Genomic DNA, 19654 nt, shown 5'->3' with positions numbered 1-19654 from the left:
TGAATTCTTGCTTTCTCTCCAGATCGCGAGGACAGCCCAGAGCTCCCTCCTCCACCAGGCGTCACAGATAACAGGCAGTGCGTCCTGTGCCTGAAGTATGGAGACGAGAACACCAATGTGAGTGCCTTACCGGTAGCAGCAAAATTCAGGACGCAGACCGCAAGGTTGAGTCTTTCTTACTTTTCACTCTTTTCTTTGTTTTAGGAGGGAGGCAGGCTGCTGTACATCGGTCAGAATGAGTGGTCCCATGTGAATTGTGCTCTGTGGTCCGCAGAGGTCTTCGAGGATGATGACGGGTCTTTGAAAAATGTTCATATGGCTGTTCTCAGGGGAAAACAGCTGGTAAACCAGAACACTTAGTTCCTTATAATCTTCCACTCTTTTTCAGTGCACCTTTATTGGACGCTTACAATTTGTACTTTCTTTTAGCGGTGTGAGAAGTGTCAAAAGCCAGGAGCCACCGTTAGCTGCTGCCTTACCTCTTGCACCAGTAACTACCACTTCATGTGTGCCCGCCAGTGCCACTGCAGCTTCCTGGAAGATAAAAAAGTCTACTGTCCAAAGCACAGGGACCTCATCAAAGGAGAAGTAAGGAAATCTCATTATATATCACTAAAAGCACACTTAGGTGTTTTGCGTGGATAAACCATGCGATGCCAGGGCTTTGACTTTAGATTCTCAGTTCTCTCTTTACCTTTTCTGTTTATGTACTTTTTCTTGAGGTGGTGTCTGGGTTTGAGGTGACCCGCAGGATCCTGGTGGACATGGAGGGCATTAATCTCAGGAGAAAGTGGCTGGCAGGACTGGAGCCTGAAAATGTCCACATGATGATTGGTAGGTTGATTGCTGGTACATTCTTTTGTGACATTTCCCTGACCTTTCGCAGTTCCTGCAACGCTGACCGCTGATTTAAATATCATCATTTCAGGCTCGATGGCAATTGATTGTTTGGGAATACTAACTGAACTCTCAGACTGCAAACGGAAACTCTTTCCTGTGGGATACCAGTGAGTTTTGTTGTTGTTTTGAACCTTTATCTTAAAGTCTTTTTGCTGTTTTAAAAGCCAGTGTTATTTTGCTCTGTGCAGTTAAATTGCTGATTGGCGAAGGAAGCTGCCAACTTTGCTCAACTAAATAAATTGTCTTTGCAGGTGTTCGAGGGTGTACTGGAGTACTTTAGATGCACGAAAACGCTGCGTGTATACCTGCAGGATCCTAGTTTGTCACCCTCCAGTGGCAGATTCTGATCTAAAGAACATGATGGCTCCTGAGGAGAATCGCACAATAGCACACAGCCCACCTTCCTTAACAGGTAACATAGTTCAGAAATGTGTGTGTTACAGTGAGAACCATATTCAGAGCTATAATGTACTAATGCGTTTCTCTTTCTTTGTCACTTCTAGACTTTCCTGATCCATTTGAATCACCAAGGCGCTCTGACACACTTTCCCCTGCCAACACCCCCAAGCTCAGGGTTTACACCAGGAACCGACATCCCAGCTACCCCCCTTGTCAACGGTCAATAGGTCCTCGTCCCATGCCATCTCCAGGTACAAATGTGCAGCCTTTTTTTCACTTAAAACTTTGATTTCAAACAGATTATTTGGCTTAATTAGTCTGAATTTAACAGTCGTTTTCTTTTATTTTAGGAGGTTCTTCACAGCCCCAAAGTCACGAGATTGTGACAGTGGGAGACTCCCTGGTGAATCCCGGTACGCGGAATATTGATTCACGTCGTCACAGCTCGCCTTCCCTCTCCCCTCCGCCCCAGCAGCTTAACAGACAGAGAGGAATCACCGCCACATCTCACATTTTGTCACGACCCCTGACCTCACCCCCTCCACTCATTCCCTCCCCCGCCAGGGACCCCGAAAAGTCCAAACACTTCAGCAAAGACTCAGCAAGGAGCCCACTTCAAAAAGACGAAGAAAGAGGTCGACACTTCTCCTCGGACAGAAACAAGCAGCAACCTTCCCGAGACCAAGCGATGAGAGAAGCAGACAAGGGGAGACTCCCGAGTCGAGAGCGCGACTCTAAGGATTCTGACAAGAGTAGATCATCCAGAGAACCTGGGCAGAAAGACTCTGACCGGAACCAAATGTCAACCAAAGAGCCAGAAAAGAGGAGGCCGCTGAGTAAAGACTCTGGTCTGAAAGACTTTGACAGAGGCAGACCGATCAGTAGAGATCATTTAAGAGATTCCGAAAAGGGGAGACAAACAAACAGAGACACTGAGAAGGGAAAACAGGCGAGCAGAGAATCAAGCATTAGAGAAACTGACAAAAGTAAGTCATCCTCTAGAGATCCCAGCTATAAGGATATGGACAAAGGTAGGTCACTGAATAGAGATACAGGACTACGGGACTCTGAAAAGTATAGACCATATAGCAGGGAAACAGGAAAAGACTCAGGCCAAGGTAAAGACAGATCATCCAGCAGAGATGCTGACAAGGGCAGACCTCCGTCGAGAGATTCCAGTTATAGAAGCACAGAGAGAAACAAAGACTCTGGCTCAGGGAAGGACAGTAACGCAAACAGCCAGTCTAAACACTCTGGAGGAGAGAGTAAGAACCCAAGACTGGGACCTGCAGGCTCAGGCCAGTCTTCCCCTCCCGTTGGCACTGCTGTTCACACAAGCCAGCAGAGAAGTGGCAGCACCAAGCAGACAGACAAGCAAGGGAAACATGGAAGCAAAGATCAGGATGTTTCTGCAAGCCTCAGTTTGTTGCCTCGTCAGAGGTCCAGCCCAGCGTCCAACAATAACCAGAACAAGGACAAGCCCAGCTCAGGGAAGGAGAGTAGTAGCAGCACTGGAAATTTAATATCATCATCACTCCATAAGGACTCTGTTGTTGGAAAATCCGGCTCCCCGCAACCTCCATTTCAGAAGTCCAGTACACGGAAATCAAACGAGTGCTCGTCAGGTTCAGGCACGGCAGCGACCGCAAAGCCTCTGTGGCCTTCGAGGACGTCAGCGGAGGATGATGCTGTTAAACGAGGCTCCGTGCACCTGGCGTCTCCAGCTGCAGCCTCAGCTGCCAAAGATAAACACCCCAAAGTTAAAACAGCAGGCAGCAGAGATGTGTCCAAAGACCGTGACAGAGAGAAGACCTTTCAAAACGTCAACATCAGCAACAAGATTCCCCTTCTCAACAATAATGCTAAAGCTGCCGGCAGCTCCAACACGCACGCTACCAACCCTACTTCTCACAACAGCAGCAAAAGCAAAGCTCCAATGCTAGGAAACAGCACCAAAGGCCATGGGAAGGCTCAGGGAGAGAAGCATGATACCCAGGGTGGGGACAGGTCATCCTCAAAGAACAGAGACAGTTACTCCTGTCCAGAGAGGAAGAACAGTTCCAGCCTGGACAGCTTGCACCAGACTATGAAGACCTCTTCACAGTCTCACAGCAAGCAAGCAACTAACCAGCTTTCATTGTCCTCCAGAGAGAAAAAGCGATCAATTAAACCCCCAGCTACAGCTCCACTAAAGACTGATATTAAGAGTGACCCTAATGGGACCACCACCGTTACTAGTATTTCTTCGTCCTCCTGCCCCACGACCACTGCCCCCATAGTCTCTCCTGCTGGCCAGGGGGGTCATCGCTCCGCATGTACTGTTCTTTTCTCCTCTGCCAGCAGCAGTGACAGCTCTGAATCTGACACCCAGACTCACACAGAGGAAGAGGAACTGCATAAAGAGCGCCCACGCGGAGAGCTCAGAGACCACCGCGGTCTCCACGTGCAAGGCACTGAGGATGAGGGCGTTGGCCCCGAAGATGACCATGACAGGGGTATGGAGGATAAACATCACGAAGATGACAGTGACGGATCAGGGTCGGCCAAGCGGCGCTACCCTCGACGCAGCGCACGCGCACGCTCCAACATGTTTTTCGGCCTCACGCCTTTCTATGGGGTTCGCTCGTATGGTGAGGAAGACCTTCCTTTTTATGGCAGCGGTGACGGAGCCGGGACTGTGGTTAAGAGGAGGACGGGTGGCCGCAAGAAGTCAGCTGAGGGGCAGGTCGATGGAGCGGACGATATGAGCACCACGTCTTCATCTGGAGACAGTGGAGAGGATGAAGACAGTGGAATGAAACATAGGGGTAAGGATCCTTATTACTACAACTTCACTCGAACAATAATTAACCCTGGTGAGGGCCTGCCATCTATAGAAGGATTAGACCAGTGTCTGGGAAGGGGATCCCAGCTTCAGCGTTTTCTAAAGGATGAGGAGCAGCAGCAACGAAGGGCTCAGCAAAAAGCGGAAGAGGACATGCTGAGCGCTTTGTAAGTAGACACATTTTTTATGAAGTGAAATATCTGAAATATTTCCTTGTCTCTGATAATCTGATGTGTGCTTTGCTGTGCCTAACAGGACCTTGGGCAAGCAGCGTATCGGCCAGCTTGATGGCGTCGATGATGGGTCGGAGAGTGATACCAGCATCTGCACCACCAGCACCACAACCACTACAGCCACGTCCTCTTCCACCACACATAAAAGCACTCCCAAGAGGAGAGGCAGAGAGAGACACACTGAGAAGGCCGACTCCCACGAGTCAAGCAAAGAGGCCGACAGCAGTGGCGGAGCAGTTAGTGGAAACACCCGAGAAGGCAGAAAAAACCAGAAGGAAAATTGTCTTCCACTCGGAGGTGGGGTCAAGTCCCAGCCGCAGAGTCAGGGTCAGGATCCTCTCGAGGCCCAGCTGTCCCTCAGCACAGACCTGCTTAAATCCGACTCTGACAACAACAACAGCGATGACTGTGGGAACATTTTGCCATCAGATATTATGGAGTTTGTCCTGAACACCCCCTCTATGTCATTGCCAGCTCTGGGTCAGCAGTCTGAGCCATCTTCTTCTGAGCTGCTGCTGGATGAGAGCTATGTTGGAGTGGATGTCAACAGACGTAAAGACATTCTGTTTGATGACTTCTCCGAGCCGCTGCCCAGTGCGGAAAGCGGAGGGGTCGTAGAGAGTAGTGTGAATAGCTCAATATCTGTGGAGGAGCCGTATCTTCCTTTGGAGCTGCCGTCTGACCTCTCTGTCCTGACCACACGCAGCCCGACTGTCAGCACCAGTCAGAACCACAGCGCTGGGAGTCTCATCTCAAATACCTCAGACCGCACCATGCTGGGCTTGAACTCGGACACAGAGACCATCAGCGGGAAAAAGAGTGGGGACAAAAAGAGAGCGGGGCCAGGCGTGTCACCATCAGAGAATCAGCACGATGGTACGTCGTTGGCAAACAGGGATACGCAAGTCTCAGAAGGTCATATGACTCCTGAGCAGTTTATTCCTAGCCCTGCTATTGGCCAGGTAGTTGAGGCACCAGCTAACCAGGATATTCCGAGGAGTTCTGGTACTCCCGGCTTGCCAAGTTCACCCTCGCTGCCTCTTCAGGGTCAGAAATACCTCCCGACTTCAGCGGCAGCAGCTGCAGGCAGCGCCAGTCCAGCACCAGGCCCAGGACCTTCCCAGGCTCAAATGTCCAGCCCAGCAGTCATCAAACCAGGTCCTGATAAGCTTATTGTAGTCAATCAACAATTCCAGCCTCTCTATGTCCTCCAGACTGTCCCTAATGGTGTCACCCAAAAGATTAGTGCAACAGGAGTGATGGATTCTAGCTCGCCTGCAGTGCTAAGCTCCATGACACTTACCACGGGGTTAAATACTGGCTTGTCTTCAACCCAATCAATATTTCCTGCTGGGGGCAAAGTTCTGGGTACCATGCCTCACCCCTCTCAGATTCACACCTTCACAGGACCCACACAGACAGGCTTTCAGACAGGAATCCCTAGCACCACCTCAGGACTTCTCATTGGTTTGCCGTCTCAGTCCCACGACCAGTCCCAGATTCTGGTCTCGGAGGCCGGTCGACCACACGAGTTGGGTCCCAGTGTTGCCATAGTGTCGAGTCCGTCCTCTCTCACCTCTTCCCCGACTGTACTTGCCTCTGCTCATGGCAAGAAGAGGCCCATTTCTCGTCTTCTGCCAAGAAAAAGCAAAAAGTCAGGTCGCTCCCGTAACCAGCCCACTCTGGCCCCGTCTGAAGTAGGCCCTCCCAATATGACCCTCATCAACCTGTCTTCCCCTCAGATTACTGCAAGCATCCCTGGTCAACCTGGTGGCCTAGTTGAGTTAAGCACTCTCTCCACTTCTCAACGCAAGATGCCCAATATAATCAAGAGACCAAAATCCGGCGGGGTGATGTACTTAGATCCCACTACTCTCCTTCAGCAGAGGCTTTCTGGTACTGCCCAGCCTGGTATCCTGAGCCACGATTCCTCTGCTCATCTCCTACCTTGCTCAGTCTCTGGCTTGAACCCCAGCCAGTCAGTGTTAAATGTTGTGTCTGTTCCCCCTAGTGGCGCAGCTGGACTTCTTGCCCCAGGATCAGTATCACTCTCCACCCCTGTTCTCAGCTCAACTGAGATCACAGGGCAGATTAGCAACCTCCTTTTTAAAGCAAGTCCACATGCCCTGGGCCTGTCAGATCAGTCTGTGGTCCTTCAGTCAGCAGGAGGAGCTCCTCTGATGTCACAGCTAAGCTCCCCTGTTCAGACATCAATAGCTAGCAGCATCTGCGTCCTGCCCTCCCAACAGACTATCAGCATGGCTGTCAACCAGCAAGGAGAGACAGACGCCAGCAGTGTTCACTTACAACATCAGTCTCAACCCGTTAACAGACCCCAGCTTGTGGACTCATGTAGAAACAGCACCGTTACTTTAGCTCCTGCTCCATCCACCCCTCTAAGTCCCACCAAGGGACGTGTTGTTGGAGTGTTCACGCAAACACAGACATCCATGCACTCCCAGAGCAGTAGAACAACTCCTATTTCCAAGTTATCAGAGCATATGCCACCTACCTCCACAGTAGTGTCAGCAGCAGCTGCAGTTTCAGGAGCAGAGAAAGGCAAACAGAAGGGGAAGAGGAGCAGGCAGAGTCTAGATGTAAGCAGCGGGAAGAAGCTTAAGGCCTCTCTGCCTGAGGAACATTTCAGCAACCCTGCAGGACAGCACCCATCCTCTAACCCAAGGTGAGACACTAACAGACCTGTGACTTGTAGCCAAGAAATCGTTTTTATGTTACTTTCACGTACCGCAGTAATGGGAAGAAATTTCAATTTTGACTGTGTTCAGAATATTTGAAAAAATATCTAAGTTTGGGATTCATTTCTTTGTGGAACGAATGGTTAAAGTATGTTGTGGTCTTCAGATGTCTCGCCTAAATGAATGTGGGCTTTGTGTGTTTGTTTTTTTGCACAGAATAGTTTTCAGTGTATCTTCAGACACAGAAGTTAAATATGTCAACTGGACTGAACTTCTTTATTGATGATGGTTGCTCTATTTATCATAGCTATACTGTTTGACTTAACCACATAACAGCTGTTCAAGCAAACCACTTTTGTTCAGTAAAATGCAAAAACATTCCAACCGTTCCCATCCTCTCCCCAACCAGCTCCAAAGAGCCGATCTCCTCTGAGCCAGTGGACACAGGAAAGCCACCGGAAAAGACGACCAACAAGAGGTATGAAGCATCAGTATTAGTCACCTGTTTTCAAAATCGTCATACAGTATAGCTTTAATGTTTGGTTTGCATCTTTTCTAGTGTACTTGGTAAAAAGAAGACATCCGAAGGACACGTTTTACCAGGGAAAGTGGTGGGAAAAGACAAACCTCATGCAGCTGGAGGAGCAGGCTCTCTTCCTGTGACCTCACCGCCCGACCAGGATGGCAACAGCAGGGATAACGGTTTAGACAGTAAACCCAAAAAGGGTATCATCTTTGAAATCTGCAGTGAGGATGGGTTCCACATCCGCTGTGAGAGTATTGAAGGTAAAAGAAAACAACTGATTGTAGCGCCTGCTTTGGCAAAACTAATTCAAATTTAAATTGCTTTTGTGATAAAAAGTAAAAATGTTTTAATCAAGTCTGCAAAAACTAAACCACACACCGGGCATAAAATACCGACTGTTCCCCTACAGAGGCCTGGAAATCCCTCACTGATAAAGTGCAGGAAGCTCGCTCCAGTGCACGACTCAAAAAGCTCTCCTTTGAAGGTGAGGTGTAATTTTAAAAGCGTAGAAATAATAACTAGAGGTACTTTACATATATACTTGAAAAAAGCCTCATGATGAAGGTGTTTCTCCGCTCCTTCCAGGTGTGAACGGACTGAGGATGCTCGGGGTTGTCCATGAGGCTGTAGTCTTCCTGTTGGAGCAGCTGTACGGCACCAGGCACTGTCGAAGCTATCGCTTCCGCTTCCACAAACCGGAGGAAACGGACGAACCTCCCATCAACCCCCACGGCTCGGCTCGTGCAGAAGTCCACCACAGGTCAGTATGGTACACACACACACCTTCTGACCATGAAATTGTAGAGCATGTGTCAGGAAACCAGAAGTCAGTCGCAGCAGAAATGGTACTTTATATAATGCACACTGTTAATAAACCGTACAGATAACTGTTTCCAGGGATGCTGCTTTGGTTATTGAGATTCTTGTTTGTTCCACCAGGAGGTCAGTATTCGACATGTTCAATTTCTTGGCCTCAAAACATCGCCAACCTCCTGAGTATAGGCCGCAGGAAGACGATGATGATGAAGTGCAGCTCAGGACTGCCAGGTGAATAAAAACTCATTTTTTGTAAAAATGATTGTGCTTTATTTAAAAAAAGAAAGAAAGAAATGTAATATTACATTCATAATTCTTTCCCTTCACAGACGTGCCTCCATGGAGCTTCCACTTGCTGTGAGATTCAAACAGCTCAAAGCCACCTCGAAGGAGACTGTGGGAGTCTACAGGTTAGATCAGTGGTGTTAAATCTGTGTCATCATTTTTATTATTATCAGCTGTTTTTCAGTGCTCAGATAAATAACAGATAACTGCCTGTTTAATTTTGAGAGCAGTCCACTGTTATGATCCTCCCGTCAGGTCTCCTATCCATGGCCGCGGCCTCTTCTGCAAGAAAACCATTGAAGCAGGAGAAATGGTCATCGAATACTCGGGGAACGTGATTCGGTCTGTGCTCACTGACAAGCGGGAGAAATACTACGATGGGAAGGTGAGGACTTGAACGATTTCCGATGATTTCGTCATTTGCTTAACTCGATTATTTATACAAACTGTCCTCTCTCTCCTCAAAGGGCATTGGCTGCTACATGTTTCGCATCGATGACTACGAGGTGGTGGATGCCACGGTGCACGGCAACGCTGCCCGCTTCATCAACCACTCCTGCGAGCCCAACTGCTACTCCCGGGTGATCACCGTGGATGGCCAGAAGCACATCGTCATCTTCGCCTCGCGCCGCATCTACTGCGGGGAAGAGCTCACCTATGACTACAAGTTCCCCATCGAGGACGCCAGCAACAAGCTGCCGTGCAACTGCAGCGCAAAGAAGTGTCGCAAGTTCCTCAACTGATGCCCGTACCTGAAGGACCTTAACGAGGACTGTTGAGCAAAAGCACCACAATGACCCGCAGCACGCGGGTTTGTGGCGATTTCATGCGTCTGGTCTATGATGGACCACAGCTGCGAGCAGGCCAGGAGCTCCGTCGGCGCCCTCCGCTGATGGTTTTGAGCACAGCAGGCTCAGCAGCTGTCGGTTGCACTGTATATGCAGGAAGGGCCATTTTTTGGGAGGACGGGCCATTTGTAGAAATACCAACATATTGTGCCTCCTTATGTCTCGTTTTCATTTGGCACTCAGAGGTGAGTCAGAAAGTCATGTCAGAAAGTTCCCCCTTCATAATTTATTTATATTTTTGTTTTTATGCATTGGCCCATCCTCCTTAATTTTCTAAATGTTTTGGTCTACTTGTGCTCAGATGTGAACACAGAAGGAAAAAAAAATCAAAGAACTTGGTTCAATTTTACACCAAAGTGCAATTTGTTGAAGGGACTTTTACTAAAGGTAAAAATTAGAAAATTGTTAGAAATTCTTTTATTTTTCATGTTGATCTAAGTGTCAGCTGTTATTGATGCACATCTCCCCGTCTGAATGTTCCCCGATGCCTTCAGAATTGTTGTGATTTTACTGGAACCTTCCCCTAATCTGACTTTTTGTTTTCCCAAAGAAGAAGAAGGGAAAAAAAAGTGTGTAGGTGTGTACATTTAACTGTAAATAGGAGCTGCTCGTGTATGGCAGCCTGATCAGAGCCGTAGAGGTTGAAACACTAGGGGGAGCAGTCGCCACAGGAAGGAAGAGAGGAAATAACAAAGAAGGGAGAAAAAGATTTGTTTTTGTCAGTTTGTGTAAAGGATGATATCTGAGGTTGATACCATCTTAAAATTGACTTTCAGTCTGACAGCTTAGTAGCTACATGAAAGTGAGATGAAGCCTCTGGCCTGAGAGAGCGAGGCAGCTAGAGATTCTGGTGGACTGACAGCCGAGGGACCAGAGAAACCTACTGATGTGCTTGAGTAGACGTAATTATAATTGATTTTTCTTTTTTTTGTGGGATTGGGGCCTGTTTTCCAGACGCAGAGACGTCTGCAAGTTTGTGCATGCTGTTGTTGTTATCAAACTCGTTCGGGTAATCGTATAAGCTTGGACTTTTGAGTCACTTTCCAAATTACAGCAGCAAAGAGAACCAAACTTTTGCGCCCTTGAATTGAATTTTTCACTCTGCTTGTTTTCTTCTTGGCCTGTTGTGATAAACATACTGATAGAAAAGAGGAAAAAAAATTATTTCTTTTTTATTTGTATTAAGTCTTCTAAAGTCTTGTCTCTTTGTCTTTTTATTATGGACAGGGAAATATCATGCTTGCTTTTAAAAAAAAAAAAAATGTAAATAATGTATATTTTTCTACAAAAAAAACTTAAAAGCACTCACTAGTGAATAGCACTTAATGATGGTATTTATATTTTTAAAAAATTGTATTTATTTTATTGCCATTTTTGTAGAAAATAGGGGTTTACAAACACTAATACTTGGTCTCTATGTTTTGTATCCCGCTGCCTTCCAGAGTTGTTTTTTTTTTTTTTTTTAAATAATTGTTTTTGTTTTCTTTTTAAAATTCGTACCCTGAATGTTTTCTTTGATTCCAAAGACTGATGCTGGTCTATCTATGGCTTGGTCCCCATTTAAGTTCAGTCCACCAGTAGCTCTTTTATCTATCCTGGGCCGTTTGGTCAGAGCTGACATTTTTTTATTATTTTATTGTTGTTGTTATTATTATTATTATTATTATTATTATTATTTTAATTGTTCCAGTCCTAGCTGACAGTATGGCAGTCATGTGAACTACTATTATGCACTTGAGAGAGAGAGTTTAGATTGTTGATCCATAGCCGACATCTCCTCTCTCCAGCCTTATTGTCTCCACACCACATCAAACCGAGGATAGAGCCCTCATGGAGGCGATTCTATCAAAGTGGTTCGGTCACTAATGAGCCACGGGTCGATAGGCTTGCAGCCGATTGGCAATATATGAAATATTGACATGTAAAAACCCCACAAAGATTCCCATCAGTTTAAGGCGTTATGTCCTTGTGAAGACTTTGGCTATAATGAAGAGGTGCCTTTATTTTAATGCTACCTATAGCACTCATCATATCCGACTAGAGCCATTGTATACATTAAAAGAAGCATGGTGTTGTGGTGACTGCTCTTCAATGCTCACCAGCAATCTGAGATCGTTCTTATACCTTCATCCAGTCTCCTCGTGGTTCACCTCAGTTCGTAAATGCCTCTTCTCTCTTAAAAGCCTTCACGTCCTAAACAGAGTATTTAAACAGAGAGTGAAGCCGATTGCTCCGTTTGTCCCTTTTAAGGAATTCGTCATCGTGACTTCATTGTCGCCTTTTAAGGTTGTTAGCGGCTCGCCCCTCAACCACCCTCTCATTTGGTTTTGTAAAAGTGAAGCTAAAATGGGTTGCACTTTAGCTGTGACACAGGCACTGAACAGGCGTAGGAAAAGCTCCCAATACTGAAACCAGAAGCACAGACCGTCTCTGAGTTTGTGCGACTGGCCCTGATATTTCAAATTTATGGATTGGTGTTGATGACTCTGACAGTGGTGTTTGAGGCTCTAGCAAAGTGCACTTGACTCTGTTTTTATTTAAATTTTTTATTGTTTTACTTCAACAAAGTGAAGGCAGGGACCACACCAGCAGCCCTCTCCTTCCTGACGGTGTGGCGTGTACAAACCTCGGCTGCGCCTTTCCCACCGAGAGCCCCGATGCCTCCGCCGGCGGGCCAGCCAGGTGTACGCAGTCCTACACTGACAACCGGGCTCGCTGGGTTCTGCTGCTAAAGGTCAACGATGAATGTATATTCTTCCTCCACATCACCCAACGTGGGTGGATGTTGATGCTTTGTCAGCTATATTCGTTTAGGGGGTTTTTTTGTTGCCTTTTTTTTGTTTGTTTGTTTTTTGTTTGTTTTTTTTGTTAAGTTGTCGTGTCAGCAACCCCTGGTAGATGTGGAAGACATGTCGATACGACCTCAAAGCCAGGGAGCAGTTTCATTTCAGCACTGGGATTAACACTGAGGCGTAAAACAGCGGGCAGTGTTTTCTGTCTGTAGGACAACAGGTTAGCTCAAACAGTTCACGCTAGCGTCGGCCGGCGCCAAGGGCTCTGTCTACGACTCTCTCTTCACGAGAGCCACTTCTGCTTTTTTCAGGGTCAGAGTGTGTTTATTGACGACAAGTCATTTATTTCAAAGTTTTTAAAACGGCATAGATACAAATAAGGAAGCTGTCTGCTGTTTCTTTGGTCTTCATTTTACCACGCCACACCAGTGGCACTTCTACGTCATTATCTGTAATTATAGTATAAATACTTAACAATATTATACGGAAACATGCATAGTAATTTCTTGTACTTTAGTATCTATACAATATATGGAATGGACAGACAAACTTAGTTACAGTAGCAAAAACAGCAGATTTATAATGGTTAATAGCAATGTTTCAATGTACTCTATAATGGTTTTGTGTTACAGTACTATCCGCTGAAACTAACGTGCATCACTCTTTTGTATATTGATATCCAGTACCAGTTTTGCTGTGCCTGTGAGCGCTCCTTCGCAGCAGCAGGGAGCGTTGCAGTTCTTTTTGTTTTATTTCTGGAAAGGAACTTTTTTGTGGGGGGGTGGGTTAGTTTTTGTTTGTTTGTTTTTTTTAATGTGATGAGAAATGTAACTGTATTAATGTGGTTGTGAACTTCTTGAGGTCATCCATTTTTTTCTGGTTGTTGTAGTGAATGTTTTTTCTTTTTTCATTTTCTTTTATTATTTTTTAAATTTAGTTTTTTTTAATGTTTTAACAGGGACTTTTTAGACTGCTTACTTGATGCGGTAAAAATTAGGAGATGGGTTTGTGGAGGCTTACCAGGATTTTAAAGATACCACCAAAATGGCGTTTTTCTTTTAATTTTTTTTGTTTTTATTTATTTGTTTTTGTTTGGGTTTTTTTTTTTGATCAGGTTTTTTTTTTCACGTTGGAAACCTCTCTCATCTCCCTGACCACCCCTTTATCTCTCTCTCCTATGAAGCTTTTGGTTGTACTTATCATGTACTGTTTTTGTAGAAAGTCATAATGCTGATGTTGAAAACATTTAATTTATTTATTTCGTGCAACATCCACCCTGAATTGTTCTTTTACAAATCAAGGTTTTGGAGAGGTCAGACAAGTACTTAAACTTGTATTTGTAATTTTTCTGATTGTTTCTCATGTATAGACGTTATCAGCCTAGGGTGGGTTGCGGTGTCGCAGTAGGACGTGGAAAAGAGGGATCACAAACGGGCTAGTTTGTTTCGCCTTGATTATCTGCCGTTGTCTTATCATTTTCTTCCCGCTCTCTGTAATAACGGTATTCACAGCAGTCATATTTTCTCCCATAAAACAGGCGATCTTTCTTTGTACACATCAACGAAATGAAGGAAAACCACCACCGTGAAAATAAACCACAAACTACTTGGTTGAATGTATAATTTGGAAACAAAGTTGTACATAAGTGTAAAAAGAAAAGTTTCTAATCATGTTTATTTTCTATGCACTTTTTTATTTAAGTGATAGTTTAAATAATAAACATGTCTCCTTTACTCCTCTGTCTCTCGCCTCATTTACTCAAATGTGATTTGTAAAGGATTGCACACACTGGCTTTTATATACACTTTTCAGATCTCAATGGGGGAAAAATCAGGTCTTTGCGCTGATATGGACTGGGTAATGTGTTAGGAACAAAAAGGATGACACATTGTTTGATGGAAATGAAAATGATCAGTCCACAGAGGGCTGAAATTAAACACCCCGATAATCAAAGGGATTTTGTTCATTCTGCTGAGATTTAATTGCAGCAACTCAAAATGCTAATCAGTATTTTGTATGACCCCAGTGCGCTTTTATGCATGCCTGACAACATCAGGGCATGCTCCTAATGAGACGACATCACTGAGGTCCTGGAATTCTGAGACTGAAACAATGTCCCAGAGGTGTTGTGATGGATTAAGTCACTCAATGGTATCAATTCCTTGATTTTCCATGAATTGACTGCATACTCTCGCCGCATGGTGGTGGGCATAGTTGTACACCAGGGAGTGGGTCCTGTACAAAGTCGGACAATGTGTCCAAAGATTTCATCCTGATATCTAATGGCAGTCAGGATGCTATTGCCTGTAGAAATCTGTGTGTCTTTGCGTTGATATGCCTACCCGGACCGTCACGTTCAGCACCACCAAACTGATAGTGCTGAACGATGGTACAGGCAGCTTAATATTCTCCACAGCTTCTCCAAACCCTTGCTGTCCCATGAGCACAGATTGAACCTGCTCTCATCTGTGTAAAGCACAGGGTGCTAATGATTGGCTTGCTATTCAATGGCAAATGGCAGCCAGGCAACAGTGCCTGTGTGAGCACAGGCTGCACTAGAGGCTCTCAGGTCACATGAAGTCCAATTCTGATTGTTTGGTCAGATGTTCACACCAGTGGCTTGCTGAAGGCACTCTGGCAGTGCTCATCTGGTTCCTCCTGCAAAGGAGCAGATACTGGTCCAACTGATGGGTTGAAGGCCTTCTATGGCCCTGTCCATCTCTCCAAGAGTAACTCTCTGTTTCCTGTAATCTCCCCCATGCTTCTGAGACTGTGCTGGGAGACACAGCCTGTTGGCAATGGCACATATTGATATGCCATCCTTGAGGACTACCTGTGCAACTTCTGTAGGGTCCAGGTATTCCCTCATGCTACTACTAGTCACAGTGACTCTAGCCAAATACAAAAGTAGTAAAAGGACAATCATGAAAAATGTCAGTGGCCTCCAGCTGGAAAATCATTCCTGTTTTGGGGGTTGTCTCATTGCTGCCCCTCTAGTGCACCTGTTGTTAATTTCATTGACACCAAAGCAGCTGAAATGGATTAATAACCTCCACTGCTATCTAACTGACCAAATCAATGTTCCAGAAATTTAACTGACTTGATGTAATAGTCTGATTAAATAGTGTTCGTTTCAGTTTGTTTGAGGAGTGTCAATACAAAAGTCTCCTGAATGACTAATACTACTTTAGTCTCCTACAGTGAACATCAAGCTTGAATAATTTTGTACCTTCTGTGAGGTACCTAATTTTTCAGAGCAGACTTTTTAAAAAGTCCACCCACAGATCAGTAATCCCAAAGCGATTCAGTTTACTCCAATGTAACTTTGAGAATCTGCTCTGAACCACAGCAAATGCTTCATTGGTATAACTGCTGTTTACTAAAAAGGGTATCAAGCATCTATTTTGACCTCAAACTCAGAGTGAATTTGTGATCTTCCACTTTGAGCTCATCAGTGTATTCATTTTTTAAGGATGAACCACATTGTTAATTTGGGCATTCCCAAAGGGTTTCTTAGCCCTCTAATGCAGGAGTGTCAAACATACGGGGGCCAGAATTCCAGGGCAAAGTCTCCCAAGGCTCATAAAATTTGAAGTAAATGGATTGATTTTTATTTTGAGCTATTCTACTCTATCTTAGCACTCTATACAACGCGCCCCATTCACCAAGTCATACAAGCACTTTTTTCTAACATACACATTCATACTCTGATAAATGGATCGGAGAGCAACTTCAGGTATGTATCTTGGACATTACTATAGAAATTTCAGGGTGTTTTGTTTTTTCTTTTAGCTTTATATTAATAAAAATCTTTTGTTTTAGAATTACAAGGCAGTCTGGGCAACGAGCTGCTGAAACCTTTCTTCAATTGAAACACCTTTTCTTACAATTTAAGCCCAAAGAGTCACACAAGAGTTTGACATCTCTGCTCGAGATGGTTTATTTTGTGTGTGTCCCTTTGAACCTCATATTGAGAGTTCCAGTGAACATTTGGACTTTGTCTCATCATCTGCTTAATTTGTCCTGAAACAACAAGGAAGCCATGAAACAGGTCCTCAGTCAATAGTCCAGTTATTTTTGAGACTCTGAAAATGGGGGAAAGTCTGCACTTCAATCACATCTCCATTGCCTGATATAAAAACTGTGCCACTGTTCAAATACTTATGGACATCATAGGTGTTACTTTAGTCCACTGTCTCATTCAGCTGTGGGCATTAGAGCTAAAAAGAAGAAGAAGAAGAAGAAGAAGAAAAGCTGCAATGACATCATTAAAATTAGAGGCTGCGCTCATGTTTGGATAATTGACCAGTTGTTTGTTTGTTTGTTTGTTTGTTTTTGCTTAATTTATCTGTCATTTTAAACAGTGTGACTGTGACACATTTAACTCCAAACTAAAACTGCCCAACACCTTCACACTCTTACTGAAACTTCACCAGCACTCACTGAAAGTTACATTTGTCAGGTGGTCCAAATTAGGAGCAAATCCTCCGAGCAGCAGTTTATGGATTCTTACAGGAAATCGCTGTAGCAGACCCAGAATGTGCTGAATCTGGCGCTGCTAATTAAATACATGTCCCAACTTCAGTTGCAGCTCCGCAGGAGCCGCTTAAACTCCTCTTCCTCGCAGCACCCCGATGACTCAAATTCAAAGGAACTGCTGACCACCCCTCCTCACCATCTTCCCATAAAGACCCATGTGTTTTTGTTCTCGTGCTTGTTACAGCAAAATGCTTTGGAGGGTGTGCTTTCTCTGTGCTAACATAAGAGGTAACCACCATGATAATAAACAATAAAATATTGATACGTTAATAATAAATAAACAGAATTACACGAATCCCATTTTTACTTGTTTTCATTCGTCCTTTTCTTTGTTACTGCTGTGTTGATTTGCACTAGTTTTTGTGGGAAATGTGTTACGGCTTAAAGAAAGTACACTTTCCAAAGCGTTGAAGTGGAACGGTGTTATAGTGGTTAACGCTGTGACCTCACAGCAGGTTTGAACCCTGGCCTTTCTGAATGTATGCCTAAATGTGACTTATTTAAGGCACTTTGAGTGGTCAATATAATGAACAGATGACCAATAACACATGACATATTACATGGCGTCATTGTTTATTTAGAAAAAATGCAGAAGCAGTGTAGGAAATACTGAGTACACCCCGTGATTCAATAGCTTGTAGAACCACATTTGGCAGTAATGACTTGAAGTAATCATTTTCTGTGTGACTTTATCAGTCTCTTACATAGTTGTGGAGGAATTTTGGCCCACACTTGAGGTTTGTCACATTCATTTAAGCACAGCTCTCTTTTAAAATCCCATCACAACATTTCAGTTGGGTTGAGCTCTGGACTTTACAGCACCTTGATTCTTGTAGATTTGCTGCTGGGATCATGTGAAGGACCTAATTTCAGCCAAGCTTTATCTGTCAGACAGAGGAGTTCAAACCCAAATCCTCTCCCCTCCACCCCAAACAGCTCATACCAACTGCTTGACATATCAGGTGTTTGTGCTGATATGCTGTGTTTGGTTTTCTCCAACTCAAGGGTTGTGCATTATGGCTAAACATCTTCACTACTCTCTCCTCTGTCCAAAGGACATTGTCCCAAAAGTCTTTTGGTTTGTAGTTTTGCAAACCAAAGGACTTTAACATTTAACATGAGCCCTGTCGAGTCTGAGCTGTATAGCCTGCTATTTACCCTCTTAGTTGTAATCTGATGTGTTTGATATTTCCACATTGTTTCCGCATTTTGGCTTTGGTTTTGTTAAAGAAACCATGACAAGTTTTGGACTTGGTAGCCGGAGGTCGGCCCACCAGGGCCTGGCCACCGCTCAGCACACAACCGACCCCCACAGTACCTCCTGTGGGTGGTGGGCCTGCAGGAGGTTGGGCCTATGTCCCTTTTTCGTGCTGTGCCCGGCTGGGCCTCATGGACTAAGGCTCGGCCCCCAGACACTCATCCTCGGGCACCCTCCCCGGGCCTGGCTTCAGGGCGAGGCCCTGGTAACCCTATCCCAGCCAGGGTGAACTGTTCCCTTAGTGTTCTACTCATAGAACACCAAGTCTTCTGAATTGCTCATCGTCTGGTACCTCACCCAGGACCAGTTTGCCATGGGAGACCCTACCAGGGGGCAGAAGACCCCCGGAAAACATAGCCCCTGGGATCCCTGGGACACACATACCCCTCCACCAGGATAAAGTAGGGATTCGCGGAGGCGCCTTTGTGTTACCCCGGACAAGCCGGAATAGGTGGGTGGGGAGAGAGAGGCCTGGGCATCTCTGCTTAGGCTGCTGCCCCCGCGACCTGGCCCTGGATAAGCGGAATAGGATGGATGGATGGATAATGACAAGTTGTAATATGTCATATGTTGTTGTTCATGTGAGACTGTATATAACTACTTTTGGGAAAATGAATTTATGTGCAACTTTTACTGTATTCTATCAAATAGTTTTTCAGGTATTTCATGTGGACCAAAATGTTGACCCTCAAAGCGACACTACCATCCCTCTGCAAATGCAAAAGATCAAATACACCATTTATACCTATGTATTCACTTTGCTCGATGTGGAAGCTAACTGCACGTTGCTGAAAGGCTTCACTCTGTTTTCTCCACATAGATTCAGAGTGCTGTGATCTCAAACTCTACCATGTCCAGTTCTGGCACAGGCTCAGTCCTTTTGGGGTCAGTGCTGCATGAAAACAGTGAAACATGTTGTTTTTACCCCTCTGGAAGCTGCAAAAAGTAACCAGCTCAAATTCCGCCTCCTTTTGCCAAAAGCATATTAAGACCTCTTCCCTTATCAACTAAACGCTAGCAGCAAAGGATTACATGGGAAAAGAGGATTACTGTCAGAGTCTTGCTTGAGTGGAGGCCTGATATTAGAAGATGCTATCTGGATGGAGAAAATTACTTCACCTTGGAAGCAGATAATCGCAGAGGAGGGAGACGAAAATCCGTGTATGTGTGCGTGCCCATCTGACTTCCTTGCATCACATTACACGTCCGTGTTTGCCTTTCTTTGAGGCTCTGTCTTTGTAGGCAGCAGCGTTTTTGTATAACGAAGCTTGAGGACAGCTTAGGTTCAGCTGCAGCAATGCATTCTGGGGACATTTGCCTCTTTTGACTGCAGCCCCTCTGAACTTTCTGTGGTTTTGCCTTGGAGAGTTTCCCCCAACACTGTTATGCAACATCCTAAACACTCCTCCGTTTATCACTCCCCTCACGCTGGTTTTGTCACTTGTTTTTCAGCTACATTTTTCTCTTATTTGTGCTGGACTAACATCACATATTTTCCTCTGCATGTCTCCTCCACCCACGGCTCCTCCTCTCACACA

At 45.1% G+C, this 19654-nt stretch overlaps 1 protein-coding gene across 5 annotated transcripts in view; it reads left to right on the top strand.

Moving 5' to 3' along the window:
- kmt2a (lysine (K)-specific methyltransferase 2A) overlaps positions 1 to 14052 on the top strand; it is a 39377-nt gene extending 25325 nt beyond the window's left edge. For all 5 annotated transcript variants that reach the window (XM_084952027.1, XM_084952025.1, XM_084952026.1 and 2 more), the window contains exons 18-34: positions 23 to 117; positions 205 to 342; positions 430 to 588; positions 723 to 834; positions 929 to 1007; positions 1152 to 1312; positions 1404 to 1550; positions 1650 to 4290; positions 4379 to 7039; positions 7462 to 7530; positions 7612 to 7838; positions 7988 to 8062; positions 8164 to 8338; positions 8518 to 8625; positions 8724 to 8804; positions 8935 to 9064; positions 9147 to 14052. In XM_084952027.1, the coding sequence (XP_084808153.1) occupies positions 23 to 117; positions 205 to 342; positions 430 to 588; positions 723 to 834; positions 929 to 1007; positions 1152 to 1312; positions 1404 to 1550; positions 1650 to 4290; positions 4379 to 7039; positions 7462 to 7530; positions 7612 to 7838; positions 7988 to 8062; positions 8164 to 8338; positions 8518 to 8625; positions 8724 to 8804; positions 8935 to 9064; positions 9147 to 9422 (7334 nt within the window). In that variant the 3' untranslated portion in view covers positions 9423 to 14052. The remainder of the gene's footprint in view (positions 1 to 22; positions 118 to 204; positions 343 to 429; positions 589 to 722; positions 835 to 928; positions 1008 to 1151; positions 1313 to 1403; positions 1551 to 1649; positions 4291 to 4378; positions 7040 to 7461; positions 7531 to 7611; positions 7839 to 7987; positions 8063 to 8163; positions 8339 to 8517; positions 8626 to 8723; positions 8805 to 8934; positions 9065 to 9146) is intronic.
- The last annotated feature ends 5602 nt before the right edge of the window (positions 14053 to 19654 follow it).

This window comes from Perissodus microlepis, chromosome 14, assembly GCF_051167445.1.
Source record: "Perissodus microlepis isolate ML-2025 ecotype Zambia chromosome 14, ASM5116744v1, whole genome shotgun sequence".
Classification (NCBI taxonomy): domain Eukaryota; kingdom Metazoa; phylum Chordata; class Actinopteri; order Cichliformes; family Cichlidae; genus Perissodus; species Perissodus microlepis.
This window is presented reverse-complemented; position numbering and strand designations above follow the sequence as displayed.